This window comes from Sinocyclocheilus grahami, unplaced genomic scaffold, assembly GCF_001515645.1.
Source record: "Sinocyclocheilus grahami isolate Dianchi unplaced genomic scaffold, SAMN03320097.WGS_v1.1 scaffold27.1, whole genome shotgun sequence".
Lineage (NCBI taxonomy): Eukaryota > Metazoa > Chordata > Actinopteri > Cypriniformes > Cyprinidae > Sinocyclocheilus > Sinocyclocheilus grahami.
The window spans coordinates 1,208,468-1,232,333 of record NW_015505206.1 but is presented as its reverse complement, the minus strand read 5'-3'; the positions used below and the strand labels follow the sequence as shown (position 1 = coordinate 1,232,333).

Below are 23,866 nucleotides of genomic sequence, written 5' to 3'. Positions count from 1 at the left end.
CTTATTTTATAATTTATTACCACAGAAAATATTTGATATATTGTGAAAGATAACTGGATATAATATTTGACTGTTAGGCTGAGGACCTTGAAATCTATTACTAATGAGACAGAGAAACATGTCCAATACTATTAGCTAGCTTGTTGTTGACCTATTCTATTTTAGCTAGCTAATGTTAGCTAGGTTAACAAAATAAAAGTCAAAATAATACGTTATTATATGCAAGTATATATCATTGCTGTCAGGCAGAAACCTCATATCTTCACATTACATCATTTTTATTTATTTTTTAATAAATCAGTTTGAGTAAAAATGGTTTTCACCTACTCAGCTAAGCGGAGAACATGGAGGTGGCCCGTGGTGCTGTGGTACAGGTGCTCTCCAGGACAGATGTTGGCCACCCCTGGCCTACACCAACTTCACTGCACAACACTCTGATTACATGGCTGGTGTGACCAATGCATGACAGCTATTCATCAAGGAGCTGGTCAAAGAGCTTGTCATGCCACATATGAAGAGGTGCTTGGAGGGTACACCCGTGCACCTTCAAAACCATATTACAGAGGCAATGGGAAGATGTGAGATAAAAAAAACAAAACACAGCCACCACCCGGCCACAGGTATACATCAGACAAGAGGGTCAATCGAAGAGGAAGAGGTGCAGGATTTGGTGTTCAGTGTCAGGCCCGTTTGCAAGGAGCACAAACCTGTAGTTGTCATTTGAGATGCATGTAAGCACTGAGACGGTAAATTGATAGCACTGTACCTGTGTGATTTTATTTTGTTTTATTTTCATCTATTCGGTCACATTCACTACAATCCACTACAGTTGTACAGACAGTTCAATTTCAGTGACTATTATATCATCAGACTATACAATTACTATTATATCAGCACTACTTTTCCATTGAGTAGGTCCCTGTTCACCTAATAGTGTATTCATGTGTATATGACAATAAGATGATAATCTTACTTTGAGCATGTTAAAGTGTATATGTACAAACAAGGTAAACAGTCAAATGAATTTATCTCAGAATGAATAAAATTGAATTCTGAAAATTAACCTATGCAGAGACTGATATTCAGCTTGATCTCATAGGTTTTTAAGAGCTTCTTGTTTACATACATAGATCAAAGATCAGATTACGCCATCTGTAGACGTCAAGTGAAGCAATTATTTCACATAAAGTCTGAGTCAGAGCTTGGATTACATTTAAACCAGTGATTAGACCACAAAACAATTAGCCATAATCACATCATTATTCAAACCTTCAGTTTCAAAAGAAAACAGTTCAGTCAGCAGAAGTTATTTGCAATTATTACTTCCTTTCCCTTTTTTTCAATTAGAATATTTCGCAATTCACTTTCCCTCACAACAATATTTCTGTCAGACAACATACTCTCTAGCACCTTAAAGTTTTCACTTTCAACAGCTTCCAACAGTTCATTCATGGCATTAAAACAAAGCCCAGATGTTCTACAAGATGCATAAGGCCTGCTATTAATTTGTACTGTTGAAATCAGCAGCCATCACATCACATGATAGTACAAAGAACACAAGGTGTTCATTAAATATAGGCACTTTAATATAAATATATATTGGCAATATCCAGTTGCAACGGGTAGCCTTGATAACAAATGAACGAGTTAATATTAAATGTCTAATAGGAATTAAATGCCATGAGAGTGTTTATGAAAATATTCTTGTGGAGTGCAAACCTCCTCACATCCACCTTTTCTGAAAATACTATAACATTCTTTTTTTTAAAGATTTTAAAAGAGTAAGTGTTGGTAATCACAATAAAAAGTATTTGATCTTTTCTGAGTATTATTCAGTTCTAGACACAAAATTAACTATTAGTTGATTTAAAAATTGACAACTGAACAAAAAAAACAAAAAAATCAACCTTGGGGTTGAGAAGATAATAAGAAAAAATCAAACAAACAAACTAAATGTTCAGCCAAAGGTCCAGTCAACTCCTTTAATCCGTCCTCAAGCACATCTCAGTTCCCTACATCCTTTTAGCCTTATTTACCTCCAGACCTCCACGTTATTTTTCCTTGTTGAGCTTTTCCCAGGGCTCAGCATGTTGGACTTATTGGCCGGCCTTCTCCCTTGGCCTCACCGTCTCCTGGAACACCAGCCGTGATTGATCAGCTGCCTCTAATAAGGCCTCTATCTCCGGGCTGTCAAGATTGACCAGTTCACCTTCCTCCACCCTTGACACTAGACCTCCTTCCTGCACTGCAAGACCCTCCTGGACCTCCTCATTCTGCTCCACCTGCTCCTCCTCTTCCTCTGGTTCTGGTGTGGGTTCGATCTCACCTTCACGGACCTTCTTGACGTGGAAGGTGAAGGGCGGTACGCGGTAGGTGGTTGATTTGGAGCGGGCGTAGACGGGGTGGTCAGGATTCAGTGACTTCTTCATCTTCTCTCTAGAGCTGCGGATCTTCTCGCGGCGTTCGGTGTTAGGCGTCATCTTTGTTCCTAGCTTACCCATCTTCTTGCCCAGGGTCGTCTTGGTCTTCTCAAGGTTCTCTCGGGTTCTCTGACGTGTCTTCTCCAGGTTCTCTTTAGTTCTCAGTCGGGTTTTCTCCAGGTTCTCCTTGGTTTTCTGTCTGGTCTTCTCCATCTGCTCCTTGCTGAAAGCCATCTTCAGCTTGTCCACCTTCTGGAGGCTGCTGCGTTTGATGCGCTCAGCACGAGATTCCTCTATGATTTCCTCAATCTCAACTTCCTCCTCAGAGCCATGCTCTTCCTCTCCTCCTTCACTCAGCACCTGCTCTCTTTCCTCTCCTGCAGCCACTGGCTTCTTAGAGACTTTCACAGGTTTCACCTTGTCCTGAGAGAAAAGGTGAAAAAAATTAAGGAACTAAGATTAGATTAGACCAGACAGATCAGAATATCTTTCCAGATTCGAACCTAAGCAGTTGGTGTTAAATTAGCCATGAATAGCACCATTTCATACTACAGTGAATCAGAGAAACTTTCACTTTCAGTATTATTGTCAGACAAAAAGTAGCCTACTGAATATAAAAAGCAAGTATGTGCAAATACATGTTTCTTAAGAGTGTACACTCAGCAGACTTTGTTCCTGTCCATAATACTCAGGGGGTTCATGATCCTTTAAACTAGTTTCATGACCCTTAAACTAGTAAACTAGTTTCTTTTGAGGGCCAAAGAACAGGGGTGTACAGGTGGTGAACCCAATATTTGAGCAATATTTGTCCATGATGTTTTTCAATCAGAATAAAAAGATATAGCCTATGCTTTCATCAAAAATTGACTAAGTATATTACTGTAGTATTATTGCAGTGTTCGTTTTGTTTTTAAGCTGATTGCTTTGGACAATTTTTTTTCTTGGTGGAATACATCTATAAATAATAAAAAAATACTGACAGGATATAAGGACATAAAATATTGATTGGGGTTGAAATAATTTAGTAATATTTTATATCCTGTTCCCGATCATCCTGTTGAGGTATATTCTGCAATAAAGGAGCTGACTGTACGCTGCTGACTTAACTTTGAATGCTGACTTCATTATGAGAAGCTAATATCTAACGAGTTCAATGACTATATTTTGGCTTCATAACCAGTTGGACTTCATTCTGTCTCAGGATTTATAATCGCTCTATATTGTTACTCCTAAACCTGTTCTTAACATGTTGTTCTATATCCCTTTGAGTCATTCAGTCCTCGTTTGCAGATCATGCGGATAGACTGATATTTTGAATTCAGGACATGCTTTAACTCGTCTGAGCACTGGGAAAGATAATCACCATGATTACACGGGTGGAGGAGCTTTGTAGTAAGATAATGAACTGATTTCTATGCAACCAGAATGAGAAAATGTCAATGTGATTAATTTTAAATACGGGCCATTACTAAAATCATATTGAGTCTACAGACGAGTACACCACTCCCTCTAGAGGGCACTTAAATGGGATGGGCACATGTAAATTAGGAAAAACACTTTGAAAGCAAAACATTTTGCAAAGTTAGACAGATACATGAATTAATATACATGAATATATATATATATATATATGATTCAGTCTCTCTTGTGCATTCAGTTAGAGCCGTATGAGCAATCCAAAGAGATTTATTACCAAAAAACATCCCAGAATTCCCACGGAGAACTGCTTGCAAATAAATAACCCCATTCAACACCACACACACACATGCAAAGGCATCTACATTTGAGTGAGACAAGCCAACATATCTTAGCCAAGATATGTAGATACTTGAAAACATCAATACTAGAGAAAAAAAGATGAATGTGCTCTACCCATAAAACAGATGTTATTTTGAGAAGGAGAAGCATAGTGATGGTCTCTTCGCTCAGCTTGTAATGTGACAAATTGTTATTTAAGCATATGACAATGTAAATAAAGACTGCTGGTTTATTCGTTCTCTTGATCATAATGGCTGTATCCAAAAGTACAACACACCCTCTGGTGGTCAAAAGAAGAATTGACACTTGCACATAATGCAGGGATCTCTTTACAATTTACAATTAATCATCTTTGTTATCCCTGAATCTGTTTTTTCTCTGGCCCCATGCCAATGGGAGTCCTTGTAAACTTGCATGCGCTTCCTTATCTGGTTGTGTAGGCTGAAGATGTATGTATGTGTTTATTTTAGGCCGGCCTTTCCTCTCTTTGCATTCCATCTGTTTCATTCCCTGAATAGTGCTCATTCATTCTCTCCTTAACCTATTACTGTATCACTCTCCCATTCTGCACACTAAATAGTCAATACTGATGCTGTCACTATAGTAACCACATCCACTGACTGACTCACAGGCTGCTCAGAGGACTGAAGACCTGCAGGTATTGTGCTGTGCGTGTGTGTGTGTGTGTGAGAGAGAGAGAGAGAGAGAGAGCAGACACCTAATAAACATCCTGAATGGCATAGTGTTAGATGTGCGCTTTACTTGATGTCTTGGCTGACTTTGGTGACGCCTCTATTTGAGTTTAGCAGCTACTGTTTGTCTTACAGTCATTTGCAGTGTCAAAACAAACCATTTCCGTTTTTGATCCAGAAAGGTTTGTCCTTATGTGAATCTGGGTTCAATAAACACCCTAAAACTCCAGCACAAGTCAGAATACAGAGGGCCAGAGATGACTGAGGTGTTACACAATGCTGGAAATGTGCACTGATCGTTGCACATGCACCGCAAACACTCCAAACAGCCAAAGCCAACAGAGAGAACTCAATGTAAACACACAAAGAACTACTTAGAATTAAATCACATAACTGGAAAGGTCTTTTTTCGTAACAATTTGCTGGGCCACAACAAATTCCAGTAACATGTGCTGCCCGGTGAGTAATATGGATTCGAGGAATACCGTATGGATTGCATCATATTTTGCAGTTGAATCACAGATATTATGACACAATTAGCAGCTTTTCCAAATTATTTCCATACGTCTCCATGTCCTCTGTATTAAAAGGGTCAAGATCCACCCAGAAACATAAAGGTAATTTGTAATGTAAGTTTACAGATGTGATCTCTAACAGCAAGGAAGTCAAAAACTTACTTTGTAATAAATAATGCAATTTTGCTTATTGAAAAGCTGAAATTAAACAGCTAACTGGTAAAACACTTCATGCAAAATATATTTAAATAAAATATCATTTTTATTATTAAAATTATTTTTAAAGTACAATAAAAATTAATATAATTACCAAATCAGTATATTTTATAGAGCAGCAATTATTTTTATAATACCATATTTTTTAATAGTTATTAAATCCATTAACCGAGCTTGTATTATACGGTGAATTTTAAAATAGTTACAATACAGAAAATATGTGTTGGCAGAGACTGATTGAAATTAATGGTAGCAGTGTAAATAGATATCTGCAATTGCCATGACTTCTCTTATAAAGCAACAGGCAACTTTTAATGCAGTAAATCATTATCAAAATCATTGAAATCACTCAATTTTTACCATAAAGAAATAAGAAAATTCATACTGTATATTGTGGCCATTCCTGGAACATATCATAGAACCCAAAGAGGAACCCCATTCTCCTCCTTAGATTCCCATTCATATGTTTGCTATGAATGGGAATTTACTACAGTCAAAAAGTCTTGTGTGGGGGCCCTGGAATATTTCCTTATAGGGGGGTCTTGTGGACAAAAAGATTGAGAACAACGTTATCTTCAAGAAATACACTATATATTAATGTCGTTTTTTAATCCGTTCCCCAACTAAAAAAAAAAAAGTGACGTGACAAACTAAGAGACTAAGAGAACCTTTAAAAAACTATACAGAGGGTTAATGTGTTCACTGTATGGCAGTGGTGCTCTAAAGCACCTCAAAGAACCGCTAAAGAACCTTTTATTTCCTTATAGGGGGGTCTTGTGGACAAAAAGATTGAGAACAACGTTATCTTCAAGAAATACACTATATTTTAATGTCGTTTTTTAATCCGTTCCCCAACTAAAAAAAAAAAAAGTGACGTGACAAACTAAGAGACTAAGAGAACCTTTAAAAAACTATACAGAGGGTTAATGTGTTCACTGTATGGCAGTGGTGCTCTAAAGCACCTCAAAGAACCGCTAAAGAACCTTTTTATTTATTTTTTTGGTGCGTGTATAATTGACCCTTCGCAAAGACCCCACCCCCCTTCCTTACTGTTGCTATATCTGACAGGCCATGTTAGATCAGGTTACTTTTGGTATGAAACAAAGTCTCAGCTTTCAAATTGTCATTTTGTAAGAAATTCAAACAATAAATACAGTTTTGTTGCTATTTAAATGTGTTGTTACAGATCGCTCTAGTTACTCTCTTACATCTCTTCCTCTTTATTAGTTATAGCATGAAATAAACATGAATGAACATCAGAAGGTATCTTGTTTTAACTGCGGAAAGACGTAAATATACCAATTTTGAAGACCACCGATGTTAATCTACTCTCCTGTCTGGTTTGTTTGTTGGACATAAATAGCAGATTTGCCATTATGATTGGTCAGATTGCCTGTTAATCAAACTCCCTGCGAAGAGTCAATTGGAATAGAATGACTCCTAATCCTGGTTTATTAAAAGTAAAGGTGAATTTTAGCTTCAGATGTGCGTGGCTGTGTCTGGCTCTGCTCTGTATTCATCTGCAGCCCTGCCCCATGCAAGAAGGCAGTCATTCCAGGACCAGCATGCAGTTGCCATTTCCTGTATCCCATATTTGACATATTATGTAGCATATTATAAAAATAAGAAGTTAAAGTGACCATCTCTTGTGATGCTTTGTAAACATATGCACACACAACATACCTGTGGCAACTCATGCCTCATTTATTCTCAGCCCATTCATCAAACAGCACATTCTGGCCCGGACTAACACGCAGTCTACCTACACACACGCTCACACTGAACACACACTGCTGTCTGGGTAAATCTGATACCCTGAATTCAGTGCAAAAATAGAGCAGAGGCCACCCGTAATGATGGAGATCACGCAAACCCCCATAAGTCATAGCCACACCTCATCATCATCCGCCCAGCACACCACCACCAGCAAACACCTTCACCAACACCACTTAGAATCCAGCTTTTTCTTACCAGACTGCAAGAGAAATTACAAAACAGTCCTTGTCTGTGTGCACGAGTAACCTAATACCATTCAGATAATGCACGTACCTAAAATAGTACAATATTGACATGCATGTTCACCACAGGTGCACAGCTGCAAAAGCAAATAATTTCAAACAATGCAGTGGAATTGTCTTCAAATTTTGTACCAGTACTGAAGCAACCAAGAGGTCAGTGGCTATTTCATCCAATAAACTAAAAGTAACCTTATATAGCTCTACTTGTGTTAATAAAAAACTTCTAATGAGAGTTTCTGAGAATAATGATGTTAATGTCAGTTCTGAATAAATCAATTAAAATGTCCATTAATGAAATATGAATTTGTGCACTCTCTCCCTCTCCCTCACACACTCACACACACACACACACACACACACACACAAACAATGTTTTATTTGTATTGTAGTCATTGCATTTTCTGCCAACATGATGCTCCTAATAAGCCAAACATGCTTTTATTATCCAGCGCTCTGAACACACAAGAACAAGAGCTCAAATGGCACTGTATCTGAGGGAGTAAGCTGTTGAACTGAAGTGGACAACATTCAGTACACTCTAAACAAAAATGGTGCTAAATAGCACTAAAAGTGGTTTCATTTGCTCATAATCATAGGGTAACCACTTTAAGTGCTATATAGCACACCTATCTTTAAACGTGTTATACAGCATATATTTGTCAAATGGTGCTATGCAGAACCCAAAGAGGAACCCCATTCTCCTCCTTAGATTCCCATTCATATGTTTGCTATGAATGGGAATTTACTACAGTCAAAAAGTCTTGTGTGGGGGCCCTGGAATATTTCCTTATAGGGGGGTCTTGTGGACAAAAAGATTGAGAACAACGTTATCTTCAAGAAATACACTATATATTAATGTCGTTTTTTAATCCGTTCCCCAACTAAAAAAAAAAAAGTGACGTGACAAACTAAGAGACTAAGAGAACCTTTAAAAAACTATACAGAGGGTTAATGTGTTCACTGTATGGCAGTGGTGCTCTAAAGCACCTCAAAGAACCGCTAAAGAACCTTTTAATTTTTTTGGTGCGTGTATAATTGACCCTTCGCAAAGACCCCACCCCCCTTCCTTACTGTTGCTATATCTGACAGGCCATGTTAGATCAGGTTACTTTTGGTATGAAACAAAGTCTCAGCTTTCAAATTGTCATTTTGTAAGAAATTCAAACAATAAATACAGTTTTGTTGCTATTTAAATGTGTTGTTACAGATCGCTCTAGTTACTCTCTTACATCTCTTCCTCTTTATTAGTTATAGCATGAAATAAACATGAATGAACATCAGAAGGTATCTTGTTTTAACTGCGGAAAGACGTAAATATACCAATTTTGAAGACCACCGATGTTAATCTACTCTCCTGTCTGGTTTGTTTGTTGGACATAAATAGCAGATTTGCCATTATGATTGGTCAGATTGCCTGTCAATCAAACTCCCTGCGAAGAGTCAATTGGAATAGAATGACTCCTAATCCTGGTTTATTAAAAGTAAAGGTGAATTTTAGCTTCAGATGTGCGTGGCTGTGTCTGGCTCTGCTCTGTATTCATCTACAGCCCTGCCCCATGCAAGAAGGCAGTCATTCCAGGACCAGCATGCAGTTGCCATTTCCTGTATCCCATATTTGACATATTATGTAGCATATTATAAAAATAAGAAGTTAAAGTGACCATCTCTTGTGATGCTTTGTAAACATATGCACACACAACATACCTGTGGCAACTCATGCCTCATTTATTCTCAGCCCATTCATCAAACAGCACATTCTGGCCCGGACTAACACGCAGTCTACCTACACACACGCTCACACTGAACACACACTGCTGTCTGGGTAAATCTGATACCCTGAATTCAGTGCAAAAATAGAGCAGAGGCCACCCGTAATGATGGAGATCACGCAAACCCCCATAAGTCATAGCCACACCTCATCATCATCCGCCCAGCACACCACCACCAGCAAACACCTTCACCAACACCACTTAGAATCCAGCTTTTTCTTACCAGACTGCAAGAGAAATTACAAAACAGTCCTTGTCTGTGTGCACGAGTAACCTAATACCATTCAGATAATGCACGTACCTAAAATAGTACAATATTGACATGCATGTTCACCACAGGTGCACAGCTGCAAAAGCAAATAATTTCAAACAATGCAGTGGAATTGTCTTCAAATTTTGTACCAGTACTGAAGCAACCAAGAGGTCAGTGGCTATTTCATCCAATAAACTAAAAGTAACCTTATATAGCTCTACTTGTGTTAATAAAAAACTTCTAATGAGAGTTTCTGAGAATAATGATGTTAATGTCAGTTCTGAATAAATCAATTAAAACGTCCATTTATTTATAGCATAGCAAATATTAATGTGTACTCTCTCTCTCACACACACACACACACACACACTTGTCACCTACAGGAGTCCAATTTTACAGGGGTAATTTATGTAGGTCTCAGAGGTCTGTGATTAGATATCTGATAAATGCCAGTATGTAACCTGCAGCCTCAGTGGCATTCCACCAGAGAAGACTGAAACTGAGACTTCAAGAGCAATTAAATCCACACACACAAACATACATACATGGACTTGTTATTATTACAGTTTATATAACTGTTATTCCCGTGATGCAAAGCTGCATTTTCAGCATCATTACTCCAGTCTTCAGTGTCACATGATCCTTCCTTCTCACAAAACTTTTGTACTCAAGAGATTTTTTAGAAATAGGGATACATTCTTCCAGGATTCTTTGAATAGAAGGTTCAAAAGAACAGCATTTATTTGAAATAGAAATATTAGGATCCTGCAGGTGGAGGATCGTTTATAGCCTTTTCTCACAGCAGCCAGAATAATTAAATGTATCATTTTGATGGCGGATTTTAATCCAGAAAGGATTATGTGTTTATGAAACACATGTGAATGAAATTAAATTATTCCCGTTTTAAACGTGCATCTGATTACAGATAGTCTGGGATTACATAGGATTTGTATTTTAAAGAGAACCAGTTCGAAGGGAGCATAATTTGCTTTTTGGGTTAAAAGAATTTCTTAATATAAAATTAGAAGAGTATGACAATTAGAGATTAGACTGTACAGAAATTGAAATCTACACGCTAATACATACTATACTCATAGTCACCAATGCTGATTTTGTTGACATTAATCATTTGAGAATAAAGTATAACAATAATAATAATTTGCACGGTTTGATGTGATATGAGCTAATCGATCGTTAGATTAAATCACTATTGGAAGCGAGATTTATGGTAATGTTTTTTTCCTCAGATGGTCAGAACAAATGTGGCAGACTTGTTACTTACTTGTTCAGATGACAATATCTGGTGAGAATTCTTGTTTGGTTCATATATTCCAAGACGTAGAATCTGTGATTGTGAAGTACAGTAAATATCTACACCGGTGCGGTGCCTGACAGCCACACATTAGATTCATCCGTGCTGGAGCCGTGCCGACTCACAACCCACGCAAGCTCGATAATTCCGCACACAGCTGCAATTCCAGCTTTTCAAACAGAGATGGCGACAAAGAGGCAAACTTACGGACTGCAGCTTTAAATAAAAAAATCTGACACCTAACTTCTGCATGGTAGTGTATATAGTGTCCAACTCATTCAAAAGTCTGCGATTACAGTAAAATCTATTTTTGTTCCCCTAGAAATAATGTTATTGTAGTAAAACCAATAATTTATAATAATAATAATAATATATAAATACATTATGTTAAGATTGCATTGAATAAAGAAAAAACTACTATTGATATATAAATGAGTGAATAAAAAATGAATTTAGCATTAAAACCAGATGCTCTTTGGATTAGCTTAAATCATGCAGCATAACAGATTTTTACACAGATTTGTGGCGTTCATGCAGTTTAGGTGCATGCACAAAAAAGACTATTTGATTTCCAAATTCAGTGTTAATTGATATACTAATGATATAATTTGTAATTGTTTATATTGATTTAGGAAAAAAGCAATACAAAAGCATTTTCACTTGTGGTTTCAGATCGTATAGGGGCAGTGACAATATTTGCATATTTATGTTGCCACTACATAAAAACGATTCTGGATTTTTTTTCTCATTTTGTCTCTCATAGTTGAGGTATACCTATGATGAAAATTACAGGCCTCTCTCATCTTTTTAAGTGGGAGAACTTGCACAATTGGTGGCTGACTAAATACTTTTTTGCCCCACTGTATCTACAGTGCCCATGTTTTTCACACAGCTAATGTGTGTTTGGGAGTTTGCTCATTCCCAGGAGAGATACACATGTGATCCCTCTGGTGCATCTTCTCTGATTATCCCTAACAGACTATAATGAACCTCATTAGGCAACATATGCCCAGAGAAATGATGGGAAATAGCTGAACAGAACATAATTTCACAAATATACCAATAAATGACCTCCCTCACTCCTGTCATCTTCCATCATTCAGTTCCATCTGCATTAAAAACATTACAGGCCAATTACATCAGCACAGTTCCCCCCTGCAGCCCCTCAGAGCAGAGCTGGAAGGAAATGACTCGTTAGTAGGGCTAAATGCAGTAACGCTGGTGCAGGGTAAACAACAGTAAAGTGCTGCTGGAACACACTGAACCTCAGCCTGTCCACGTTACACGCACATTAGACGCTTCTGCTCCAGCGCAGTAATGTCAGATCACAGACAGAAAGGAATAACAACATAATTACTGGCACAAAATAACATCTGTGGGTTTAAAAGAGTCATTAAACACAATTATATAACGGAAAACTGTTAATGTACCATCCACTGCACTGTCAATCACACAGCTAATGATATTACCATATAGGGGACAATGGCTGACATATTTACTGTAAAATGGTAATATAAAAAGTGTATTTATAAAAATAACATATCAATAGTTTATTTATATAAAAAAAACATTACATACATTTATTTCAATATTCAGTCAATTGTCACTGTAAATCACACTGCAATATTACTATAATTGACAATGGCTGTTATCATACAAGGTAATTTATTGTATTTAATGCTGTAAATGTAATTAATTGATTGTATTTAATACTAGAATGTATTTTAGTATGTATTTAAAAATAAAATGTAATTAATATTACATTTTATTAATTTATATTCATGTAAATGGTGACAATGGTAATGATATGCAAGGTAATTTACTGTAATTTACTGTTTATTTAATACTGTAAAAAGTAATTTTTGTATTTAATACTAAAAGGTATTTTTTTAGTATTATTTAATAATAACAACTCATTTATATTAAATTATATATTTTTTATTTACACTCCAAACTCCACCATGGCCAAGACCAAAGAGCTGTCAAAGGACACCAGAAACAAAATTGTAGACTTGCACCAGGCTGGGAAGACTGAATCTGCAATAGGTAAGCAGCTTGGTGTGAAGAAATCAACTGTGGGAGCACTTATTAGAAAATGGAAGACATACAAGACCACTGATAATCTCCCTTGATCTGGGGCTCCACGCAAGATCTCACCCTGTGGGGTCAAAATGATCACAAGAACTGTGAGCAAAAATCCCAGAACCACACGGGGGGACCTAGTGAATGACCTGCAGAGAGCTGGGACCAAAGTAACAAAGGCTACCATCAGTAACACACTGCGCTGCCAGGGACTCAAATCCTGCAGTGCCAGATGTGTCCCCCTGCTTAAGCCAGTACATGTCCAGGCCTGTCTGAAGTTTGCTAGAGAGCATTTGGATGATCCAGAAGAGGATTGGGAGAATGTCATATGGTCAGATGAAACCAAAATAGAACTTTTTGGTAAAAACTCAACTTGTCGTGTTTGGAGGAGAAAGAATGCTGAGTTGCATCCAAAGAACACCATACCTACTGTGAAGCATGGGGGTGGAAACATCATGCTTTGGGGCTGTTTTTCTGCAAAGGGACCAGGACGACTGATCCGTGTAAATGATAGAATGAATGGGGCCATGTATTGTGAGATTTTGAGTGAAAACCTCCTTCCATCAGCAAGGGCATTGAAGATGAAACGTGGCTGGGTCTTTCAGCATGACAATGATCCCAAACACACCGCCCGGGCAATGAAGGAGTGGCTTCGTAAGAAGCATTTCAAGGTCCTGGAGGGGCCTAGCCAGTCTCCAGATCTCACCCCCCTAGAAAATCTTTGGAGGGAGTTGAAAATCCGTGTTGCCCGCGACAGCCCCAAAACATTACTGCTCTTGAGGAATGGGCCAAAATACCAGCAACAGTGTGTGACAACCTTGTGAAGACTTACAGAAAACGTTTGACCTCTGTCATTGCCAACAAAGGGTATATTATAACAAAGTATTGAGATGAAATTTTGTTATTGACCAAATACTTATTTTCCACCATAATTTGCAAATAAATTCTTTAAAAATCCTACAATGTGATTTTCTGGATTTTTTTTCTCATTTTGTCTCTCATAGTTGAGGTATACCTATGATGAAAATTACAGGCCTCTCTCATCTTTTTAAGTGGGAGAACTTGCACAATTGGTGGCTGACTAAATACTTTTTTGCCCCACTGTATCTACAGTGCCCATGTTTTTCACACAGCTAATGTGTGTTTGGGAGTTTGCTCATTCCCAGGAGAGATACACATGTGATCCCTCTGGTGCATCTTCTCTGATTATCCCTAACAGACTATAATGAACCTCATTAGGCAACATATGCCCAGAGAAATGATGGGAAATAGCTGAACAGAACATAATTTCACAAATATACCAATAAATGACCTCCCTCACTCCTGTCATCTTCCATCATTCAGTTCCATCTGCATTAAAAACATTACAGGCCAATTACATCAGCACAGTTCCCCCCTGCAGCCCCTCAGAGCAGAGCTGGAAGGAAATGACTCGTTAGTAGGGCTAAATGCAGTAACGCTGGTGCAGGGTAAACAACAGTAAAGTGCTGCTGGAACACACTGAACCTCAGCCTGTCCACGTTACACGCACATTAGACGCTTCTGCTCCAGCGCAGTAATGTCAGATCACAGACAGAAAGGAATAACAACATAATTACTGGCACAAAATAACATCTGTGGGTTTAAAAGAGTCATTAAACACAATTATATAACGGAAAACTGTTAATGTACCATCCACTGCACTGTCAATCACACAGCTAATGATATTACCATATAGGGGACAATGGCTGACATATTTACTGTAAAATGGTAATATAAAAAGTGTATTTATAAAAATAACATATCAATAGTTTATTTATATAAAAAAAACATTACATACATTTATTTCAATATTCAGTCAATTGTCACTGTAAATCACACTGCAATATTACTATAATTGACAATGGCTGTTATCATACAAGGTAATTTATTGTATTTAATGCTGTAAATGTAATTAATTGATTGTATTTAATACTAGAATGTATTTTAGTATGTATTTAAAAATAAAATGTAATTAATATTACATTTTATTAATTTATATTCATGTAAATGGTGACAATGGTAATGATATGCAAGGTAATTTACTGTAATTTACTGTTTATTTAATACTGTAAAAAGTAATTTTTGTATTTAATACTAAAAGGTATTTTTTTAGTATTATTTAATAATAACAACTAATTTATATTAAATTATATATTTTTTATTTTTTAATATTTTTTATTTTATATGTAAATTGTCAGTGTCAGTCACACTGCTATAATGATATTACCATATAGATGACAAAGGCGGATTTAGGTAAATTATTGTATTTAATGCTGTAAAATTGAATTATTTTATTTAATACTAAAACATATTTTTGTGTAATTAATATTATGTATTTAGTACTAACATGTAATTAATATAAAGTTATATTTATTGTATTATTAGCCATATGCACAGCTAAAAACTTTTTTTTTTAAAGGCTGCCTTTTGACGTACATGCAGTATTTGCTGTTCACTCATGGTATGTGCTGATCCAGCATTGTTCAGAGGTCGCTGTGAGGTTAGACATGAACCTTTGAAGGTTTACTTAGGAGTGGATTGACACTTTATGATACTGAGTGGGGAATTCAAGGCCAAGCCCTGCAGAGGAAACCATGTGTACTCCAAAAAAGACCTGGGAAGGAAGACTGCAAATACATACTCATGAAGCAGACTCTAGCAAAACAACATGATCGTGCTTATCAATTATATTAGTATAGCACATTATATTAGTATAGTGCATGAATTATATAAGTTGATTAGCACGTATATTATAGTAACTGAAGTGTTTGATTGCATCATAAAAATCTAACTCCAAGGTAACAATTTAAGGTCATGATTAAGGTCATAGGGAACACATCACTGATGAAGCAGAAGGTGGTCTAAGACTTTGCCTATTGTGTTTTTTTTTTTCTTTTGGTCTATCCACCCCAAATACACTTACTGTAGTAATAGCCTGAACATGAAAAAAAAATGCATGGAACTGGATTTATACATTTATAGGTGGTTTGAAAGCAAATCATGTGTTTATGCATCTCAGCCTGAATGATATGATCAAATTTACAATTTTCCCCAAATTTCCACACGTGTGCATCATTACAATGACAGCCAGTGTGGAAATGTCAGCAAAAGCAACTGCAGTCTGAATGAATGAATGACTAACTAACTAAATAAAATAACACCTGGCCACACTAAAAAACTAGACTACAACAGCAAGAAAAAGACCACAGACCACCTGGACTCGAGCTTTTATAACCAACCACAATTAGCTGCAGTTCCACAATCAGAAGGTGGTGTAGCCCATTGGTTAGAGCTGGGAATGGTAACCAAACTGTAGGTTCAAACCCTGCAAGAAGTGAGCCATGCAGCTGAGTAAGGGTTCCTATAAGTTGCTTTTGAATGAAGTATGAGCTAAAAGACTAATTAGTATCCATTAGTTAAGACAAATTAAAGGAGATGGAGTGCCAGGTTTGCATATCAAAGACTTCGCAGTCAGACGCTCTGTCAAGCACCCATTACTCACCTGGAAGATAAGCACTTTGAAGTTCTTCCTCTTGAGGAGCTCATGTTCATTGTTCTCCAGTTTTTTAATCTGTCCCGCTTGCTTCTCCAGGTCCGTGCGCACGCTCTTCACATTGACGTTCACCTTCCGCACCTTGTCCAGAAGCTTGTTGACCGTCCCGGCCGTCCCAACGTGATTCTTGGCCAGCTTGGCCAGCTCCGTCTGGATGCTGCTCATGTTCTTCTCCATGGTCTCCTGCTTGGCCTCCAGACCTGTCTGAGTCTGCTGGATCTGGTCCACCACACCTATGATCTTGTCTAGGAGTGCCAGGACCTTCATGCCTGTAGCCTGGGCCTCGGACTTCTGGGCCTCACCGCTGCCGCCTCCATCGAGTCCCGGCCCCAACACCAGGTCCACCTCTTCCGCCGGGTCATCATCGTCATCATCATCGCCTCGTTTTGATTTGAACACCTTGGAGACGGTGGCAGGTTTGGTGGCAGCAGGCATCAAGGAGACCTCCTCGTCATCATCAGAGACTTCGGCGAAGACGGCACGCTCCAGTTTGAAGTCTGTGTCGGCCATGGCTCGGTTTCAAGTAGACTCTGATGAAACACACACAAGCTTACTTGCAGACAGAGGGCAGAAGCATGCACACTCGTGGCCCAGTGTGCAAGAACGCAGTCCTAGGGTAAAAATAAAGCACTAAAAAAAGACTTGAATGACAGTAGACACCCAACGATCACAGCGCAACGACTCCAACACTTCTTGGCAACTTCTAACCAATCTTCAAGTCACCTCCACTACTCACTACCACTAAGTACTACTCTCTAGGTTTGCTGTAATGCCTCAAATTTTCCCTCAAGTCTACTCTGGGATCTCGGCCAGTCGGTGGAAGCAGACTCTCTCTCTCCAAGGTGTGTGTGACCACAGCTCCCTGTGAAGCCTGTCCGTCAGGTCTTTCCTTTCCCTCCTTAGACCAGCCCTCTGCTGTGATCACTTACTGTAAGGTCACACCCACACTGACCCTTTAAGGGGAGTCTCCACCCTCACTAGAGCCTGGCAAGGGACACTAGAACACATACCCACCCTCTCATTTACGCAAGGGTATGAGACAAACGGCTCAAATCGATTTATGACTCATTAAAGCGTAAACCTGATACTGAAAATTACTATCAAAGACACGCTGCATTACTGGAAACACCATTACAATATAGCACAATAACATGTTCCTAACATGTTGATATTTAGTTCAACAGGATTAAGACGTTTCTGTTTGTATGGCTCCAATTGCGTTTGCGAAGTTCCAGACCAGAGTATGTGAGTTTTTGTGATTTTGACTGGAGCGAGGAGTGGTTTTTTTTTTTTAGTTAAAAATTAAAAGTTTGTTTATCACCTCAGCTCTAGCAAGTGTGAGTGATTAAAGGATTTTTTTTAAGTTGGGAAAGGGGAAACTGTAAAACTTGGGTTCTTTTTGTTAGCGTAGAAAAATACAAACTGGTCAAATTTTGTCTGAAATGTAATTAAGCAACATCACAAGAGTACGAGTGCTGTCGTTCCAAATATCAACATGGCTAATGTGAAACAACAGCAATAACACTTAAGAAAACAGAAATATTATTTAATCATTTCATGTTTATTAAAAGTAATAATTATGCTATATATTATTAATAATGATTCTTAATAATAAATAATCCTTTAATTGTATTATACATGTACAGACATGATTTATTAACAGATATTTTCTCACATGTATGTTAAAAAGAAAAAGAAAAACAGAATTGAGTTCAGATCCACTCTTTGCTCTTTATTGACGAGCAAAACAGACATAATCATTCAGCTTCACCTACTGCTTTTACTTGGTATAGTTATTTTCTCCAAGACTCCCTCTGACATCTATCAAACCAACGATTTTTTTTTCAGGAGCCAATGCATGTTCATGTTGTAAACACAACAATCAAAAACCCATCAGATTCATGAGATTAACAGTTTAGATGTGTATTTGCATTTAAATCACAATAGCTAAACACACACACAAAAAACAGCAACACAGTTCAAGGCCAACTAAAATATAATTTCTCTTTACTTACATTTTCCAAAAAAATGCAAAGATCTGCAATAAATCTGGGGGATTATCTGCATCTAGTAATCAGATATGCTTGATGAGGATATCCTCTCGGCAGAAGCTTGTGAAATGCCATAAAGTGAAGCTTTCTTTGCTGCATTTGAAATGAGGTCCCTTTGCATGAGAACTATTATGTAAATGTGTCAACATAAAGGATAAAAGATACATAAAAAACAAACTCTAATAATTTAAGAGACTGGAAAACATATAGACAAAATCTCCACCTATGCTACAATGGGAGGGAAACTGTAATGATATTTTGCCTTGATTGAGTAAAACATGCTGTTCATACTCCTGTGTGCTGTATGGCAACACTACTTGAGTTTGTATTATTACACATCAATACATATCACTGCAAGAATTGAAGAGTTACGAAATCATTGCAAATACGTTATGCAGTTCTAGCTCAGATTATTTTCAGCTTCAACTATTTACATCTAGTTTACCTGCTTGTAAATTATTCCATTTATGTCCTGATCTAGAACACCTGAGAAATTTAGAGCCTTACAAAGTCACAGTGTTCACAAGAATCATGAAATCCTGTAGTTTGGAGGTGTGGCAGTTGGGGAGGGAGAGAATGTGGGTGTGGTTTAGTCTTCAAACTTGCCCTCCAGAATGCTGTCAAAAGTAAAAGGCATGAACTTGAAGCCCTGTCCAGTGTAGAATTTATTCTGGAACTCCACCCTACAGAAAATAAGTGGGGAAACAGGGTCAGTAGATTGCAATTCTGAGTTTAAAATAAAATAAAATAAAGGTTATTTTCTAGCTCCACATAACTTTTTTAGTTTGGTTTTGTACATAGATTTGATAAAAATCTAGATACCATCTTTTCAGGAAGCGAGTTTGGTTTTAGAACGCAGTTTTTGTGTAAAGAATAACATTAAACACTCAGAATAGTCAATACAACTGTATTTTGCTAGACTAGCAGTGTATGTATAGCCATTGATAGGGAGCGACATCTGCTCTTGAAACTGTTCAACTGTTTTAATTTATAAAAGGCAAGCATTGCGTGTGTGCCCTTACCAATGCAATCTGAGAGCATGAAGGAAGGCAGACAGCCCTTCCATGATCAACAGAATAAACACTGTCAGTGTAGCAAAGAAGGCAAAGATGATTGACAGCGCAAAGAATCCACCAAAATTCCTAGAAGCCAGACCCATGTGCATCACCATTGTCCACAAGACCTCAGAGAGCTCTGGAAGAAAACAGAAACACTTAAAACGATTACAAATTGCTTAGTGAGAGGATAAACATTTACTGACATTTGTACAGGGCTGCAGTTTATGAATTTTTATGATTAGAGGATGGATTTTCTTCATTTATTTATTTATTTAATAGAGATTACAAAGACTTTAATTACTAGTCTACAAAGTAGAACTGAGCATAATCAAATTTCCATATATTTTCATTACAATAAATGCGTATGAGTGTGTGCATTACTTACGCGCATGGGCCAGACTCAGCGCCCAAAGCCGTAGATAAGAGGCAGTATTTGAGATGCAGCCTAAGCAGTATTCTATAGTGTGAATGGCTTGATGCACTGCAACATCTGCAAAATTAAACTAAAGAGAGAGAGAAAGAGAGCAATAAGAGCTGTTCGGACTCATGAAATTACAAAAATCTAATCCCACTCCCAGCTCAATCACAGCATGATTAGCAGCCCTGAATCTCACGGGCATGAGAACAAAATCACAGCGCGGGGCGCTTTCAGATCATCAGCATCATTTGATGTGATATATATCCTAATCACAGCACAGCTCACTGGATCATTCCCATGTAATGATGGTGGCTAAAACAAAGGAAAATGGGTGTCTAGAAAAGAATCTATCTAGATGTACTGGAAAAGGACCGAACACCAACTACAGGAGACTACCCAACACTGAAGCCTTGCAGGAACACATACACAAGCTGTAGAGCAAGAAGACTGTACAGGATGATGGCGCACATACACACACACACACACACACAAACACAAATGTAAAAAACATCTACAAAGAGTCGAGAAGGCTGTCTGCTCTTACCACTTCCTCCTCTGACTGCTTGAAAGGCAATCAGACACATGCACAGACAGACACACAGGGTTAAAGACAGAGTTAGAATCTGACGAAGAGCTAGTGAGAGGAAAAATACACTTTGGTTTACAGAAAATGCAAAGATCTAATGACGAACACATAACAAAATGCAATGGTCCCAAAAAGTATTCAGACACTTAAGCCACACCTACAAATGCATGAATGACTAATTAAACAAAATATAACAAAGCAAGTGGCATTTTTCAAAACAAGCACAGCACACTAAGTAAAACATTTCATTAAAAGATTTGTTAGCTTTGAAACAGACATGATTTGGACAACAGTTTGGACATTTTCTGTTTGTCAAAAGAGTAATGTGACATAACTAACTACTTTGTGAAACTGAGGGGGGCTGACTCTATGGCTACGTTCACACGGCAGGCAAATTGGGCCAAATCTGAATTTTCTTTTGTTCACATGTGACTCAGATCTGTTGTGTGAACAGCACAAACCACATGGAATCTGATCTTTTCAATTCCGATTTGTGCCACTTCCATATGTGGAACTAAATCTGATATAGTTCAGATGTTTTGCAATGCGACCACAGTCTGAACAGTCATATCTGAAATTCTGAATTCATGCGACTTTCACGTCACTCGATTCTGCGATTCTACACTCATGGGAGATACTTCAAAGCTTTTACAAACCCAAAGTTATCAAGACAGTTGCGAAAGGTAGTCAGTGAAAGTACAGCGATGTGTCAGAACTCATAAGTATTACAGTGACAACTCTATATACAAGCAAAACATGAGGGCTCATATAAGTTTTAAAACTACATTTTTTACTTTATTTTTCATATTGCCGGTGCATAATTTAGCTGGCTTCTGCAGCAGAACACACTATAAATAAACACATAATCGCTTACTTTATGTCCTCCGTGTTTACTTTCGTACAATGGTGCACTGTGCAAGTGTTGGCAAATCCACAGTTTTCCCGCAGAATTGGGCTACTTTTTCACTGTTGCCGTGGGTTGTTTTTCAACTCTGTGGGTTTGGCGACCCCACTAATCCCCCCCCCCCCCAGAACGTGATTGGGCTAGTTTTGGACTAGTTTTGAGAAGCAATTGATTTTGTTGTGAGAACCTGGCAACCCCGTTCATATAGTTGTTGTTTTTGTTTTTTATGCGTGCGGTTCAGTTCAAACCATGATCTGTTCACACTGTAAATCTGATATTGGCCATATTTAAAATAAAAATGTGAACACCTACACAAAAAAATCAAATCTGAGAAAAAAAATCGGAATTGGTCACTAAGGCTTGCTGTGTGAATGTAGCCTATATGTCTACTAAAAATCATTGAGACTAGTTGCTTGAAAGTAATACAAAAATAGGAAATTTATGCTATTTACGAGGTCTAGCATCATTTGTTTGCAGATGCCACGTGGTTTTTGTAAACTGATACATTTTTAAGTGCAGCTTTAGTGACCAAATAATTAATTCATTACATTTATATAGCACTTATATACTTTATAGGGTCACTGAAAACGCCAAAATGAGAGAGATAAACAATCCCAGGGATTTGACTTCAGTCTCCAGTAAACTGAATTTAATGGCTGCTACTGGCAGGTCTGTTTGGAATGGAAGGAGGAAAGATTATTTGGCACTAACGCACTGAAAAGACTGCATCTCAAACCTCAAAATAATGCAGGTTTATCTGCCTCCATTTTATTTCCAGTGTAGAGAAACCCAATTAGCCAGGTGGGTGTTTGTTTAGTGTTTTGAGGCTGGTTGCCATGGGATACAGTGGTTGGGGGGAGAGACAGTGCTTTTAAAAGGGGCTGCCCCAGTTTAGACCAGCACTGGTATGCAGATCCCAGATCCAGTGAGTCACAGAATGGAATGCCCACTACAGTCGAGCGACCCCACTGCCAACTGCAGCCATTTTTGGTACCTGGGTGTGACTTGTCACCGTGTGGGTGGAAACAAGTATCACATAGACTACTATAAAGAAATTCACTTTAACTATTCTTATGATAAAGCGTTAAGTTATTCTCAGGATCAACAGATGACATCACATGGAGCGTCGGACCGAAAAACCTGACCCAAACAAATATCCAGATAAATGGGTTGGCAGAACACGTCATTCTCTGGCTATAGAAAGACTATTGTTAGAGTTCACAAACTAAAGCAACTTTGTAAAATTAACAATAAACAAAGATGGGTAAAGTATTTAATTAGTAAAATTATTAGTTATTCTATAGGCTAGTTAAGAGAAAAACAGACAGACAGATTAAAAAAAGAGAATTCCCTCACCTCAGGCGATTCTTCTTCTAAGTTTTGGGAGAGCTGGTCATGTTGGATGATCTCAGCTTCATCCTCTGTGGGGCCGTTGCCCACATGGATTCCCCCAAAGTTCTGCGTTCCCTGCAGCAAAAGTCACACTAGGTCATGGTTGTGTGTACAAGTAATGTATACATTTTATATGAGCCATTATATAATAATCTAGGCTATCATGGTTCCCACACTTTCTAACCAATAAAAGACAGCATATGAGAATGATTTACAGGTACATCTCAAAACATTTGAATATCATGAAAAAGGTCAATATTTTTTGTCACTCATTTCAGAAAGTGAAACCCATATATTATATAGATTCATTACACAGAGTGAAATATTTCAAGCCTTTATTTCTTGAAATTTTGATGATTGTGGCTTTGTGGCCAAAATTCAGTGTCTCAGAAAATTAGAATATTGTGAAAAAGTTCAATATTGGAAAGTCATGGTGTCACACCCTAATCAGCTAATTACCTCAAAACACCTGCAAAGGTTTCCTGAGCCTTTAAATGGTCTCTCAGTCTGGGTCAGTAGGCTACACAATCATGGGGAAGACTGCTGACTTGACAGATGTCCAGAAGAGTCATTGACACCCTCCGGGTGGGAGGGTAAGCCACAAAAGTTCATTGCTAAAGAAGCTGGTTGTTCACAGTGCGCTGTATAAAAAAAGTGTGGTAGGAAAAGGTGCACCAGCAAAAGGGATAACTGCAGCCTTGAGAGGATTGTCAGGCAAAATCCATTCAAGAATTTGGGGAAGCTTCTCAAGAAGTGGACTGAGGCTGGCTGAGTCAGCGCATCAAGAGCCACTACACACAGACGAATCCTAGACATGGGCTACAAATGTCGCATTCCTCGTGTCAAGC

General features: G+C 37.9%; 2 protein-coding genes across 7 annotated transcripts in view; both read right to left on the bottom strand.

Annotated features, from left to right (window-relative positions):
* Window positions 1-1,341: 1,341 nt before the first annotated feature.
* Window positions 1,342-17,490, bottom strand: LOC107567606 (polymerase I and transcript release factor-like). The gene is made up of 2 exons (XM_016253309.1): window positions 16,559-17,490; window positions 1,342-2,843 (listed from the first exon to the last, which is right to left on the bottom strand). Exons 1-2 carry the CDS (start codon window positions 17,117-17,119, stop codon window positions 2,097-2,099), a joined length of 1,308 nt encoding a protein of 435 aa, XP_016108795.1. The 5' UTR covers window positions 17,120-17,490; the 3' UTR covers window positions 1,342-2,096.
* Window positions 17,491-18,285: 795 nt separating this feature from the next.
* The window catches only part of LOC107567567 (V-type proton ATPase 116 kDa subunit a-like), a 23,203-nt gene continuing 17,622 nt past the window's right edge, over window positions 18,286-23,866 (bottom strand). For 2 of the 6 annotated variants that reach the window (XM_016253261.1, XM_016253284.1), the window contains 5 exons: window positions 22,983-23,093; window positions 20,681-20,698; window positions 20,104-20,221; window positions 19,683-19,854; window positions 18,286-19,343 (listed from right to left, as the gene is read on the bottom strand). In XM_016253261.1, the coding sequence (XP_016108747.1) occupies window positions 19,250-19,343; window positions 19,683-19,854; window positions 20,104-20,221; window positions 20,681-20,698; window positions 22,983-23,093 (513 nt within the window). In that variant the 3' untranslated portion in view covers window positions 18,286-19,249. The remainder of the gene's footprint in view (window positions 19,344-19,682; window positions 19,855-20,103; window positions 20,222-20,680; window positions 20,699-22,982; window positions 23,094-23,866) is intronic. The other 4 variants (XM_016253269.1, XM_016253293.1, XM_016253278.1 and 1 more) reach the window with 2 other exon arrangements.

What these genes read in the sequence shown, in the direction of transcription:
- LOC107567606 (XM_016253309.1), bottom strand. Translation starts at nt 17,119, where the DNA reads ATGGCCGACACAGACTTCAAACTGGAGCGTGCCGTCTTCGCCGAAGTC. An exon ending in TCAAAGTGCTTATCTTCCAG is followed by an intron (nt 2,844 to 16,558) that starts GTGAGTAATGGG and finishes CTTTTCTCTCAG; the next exon opens with GACAAGGTGAAACCTGTGAA.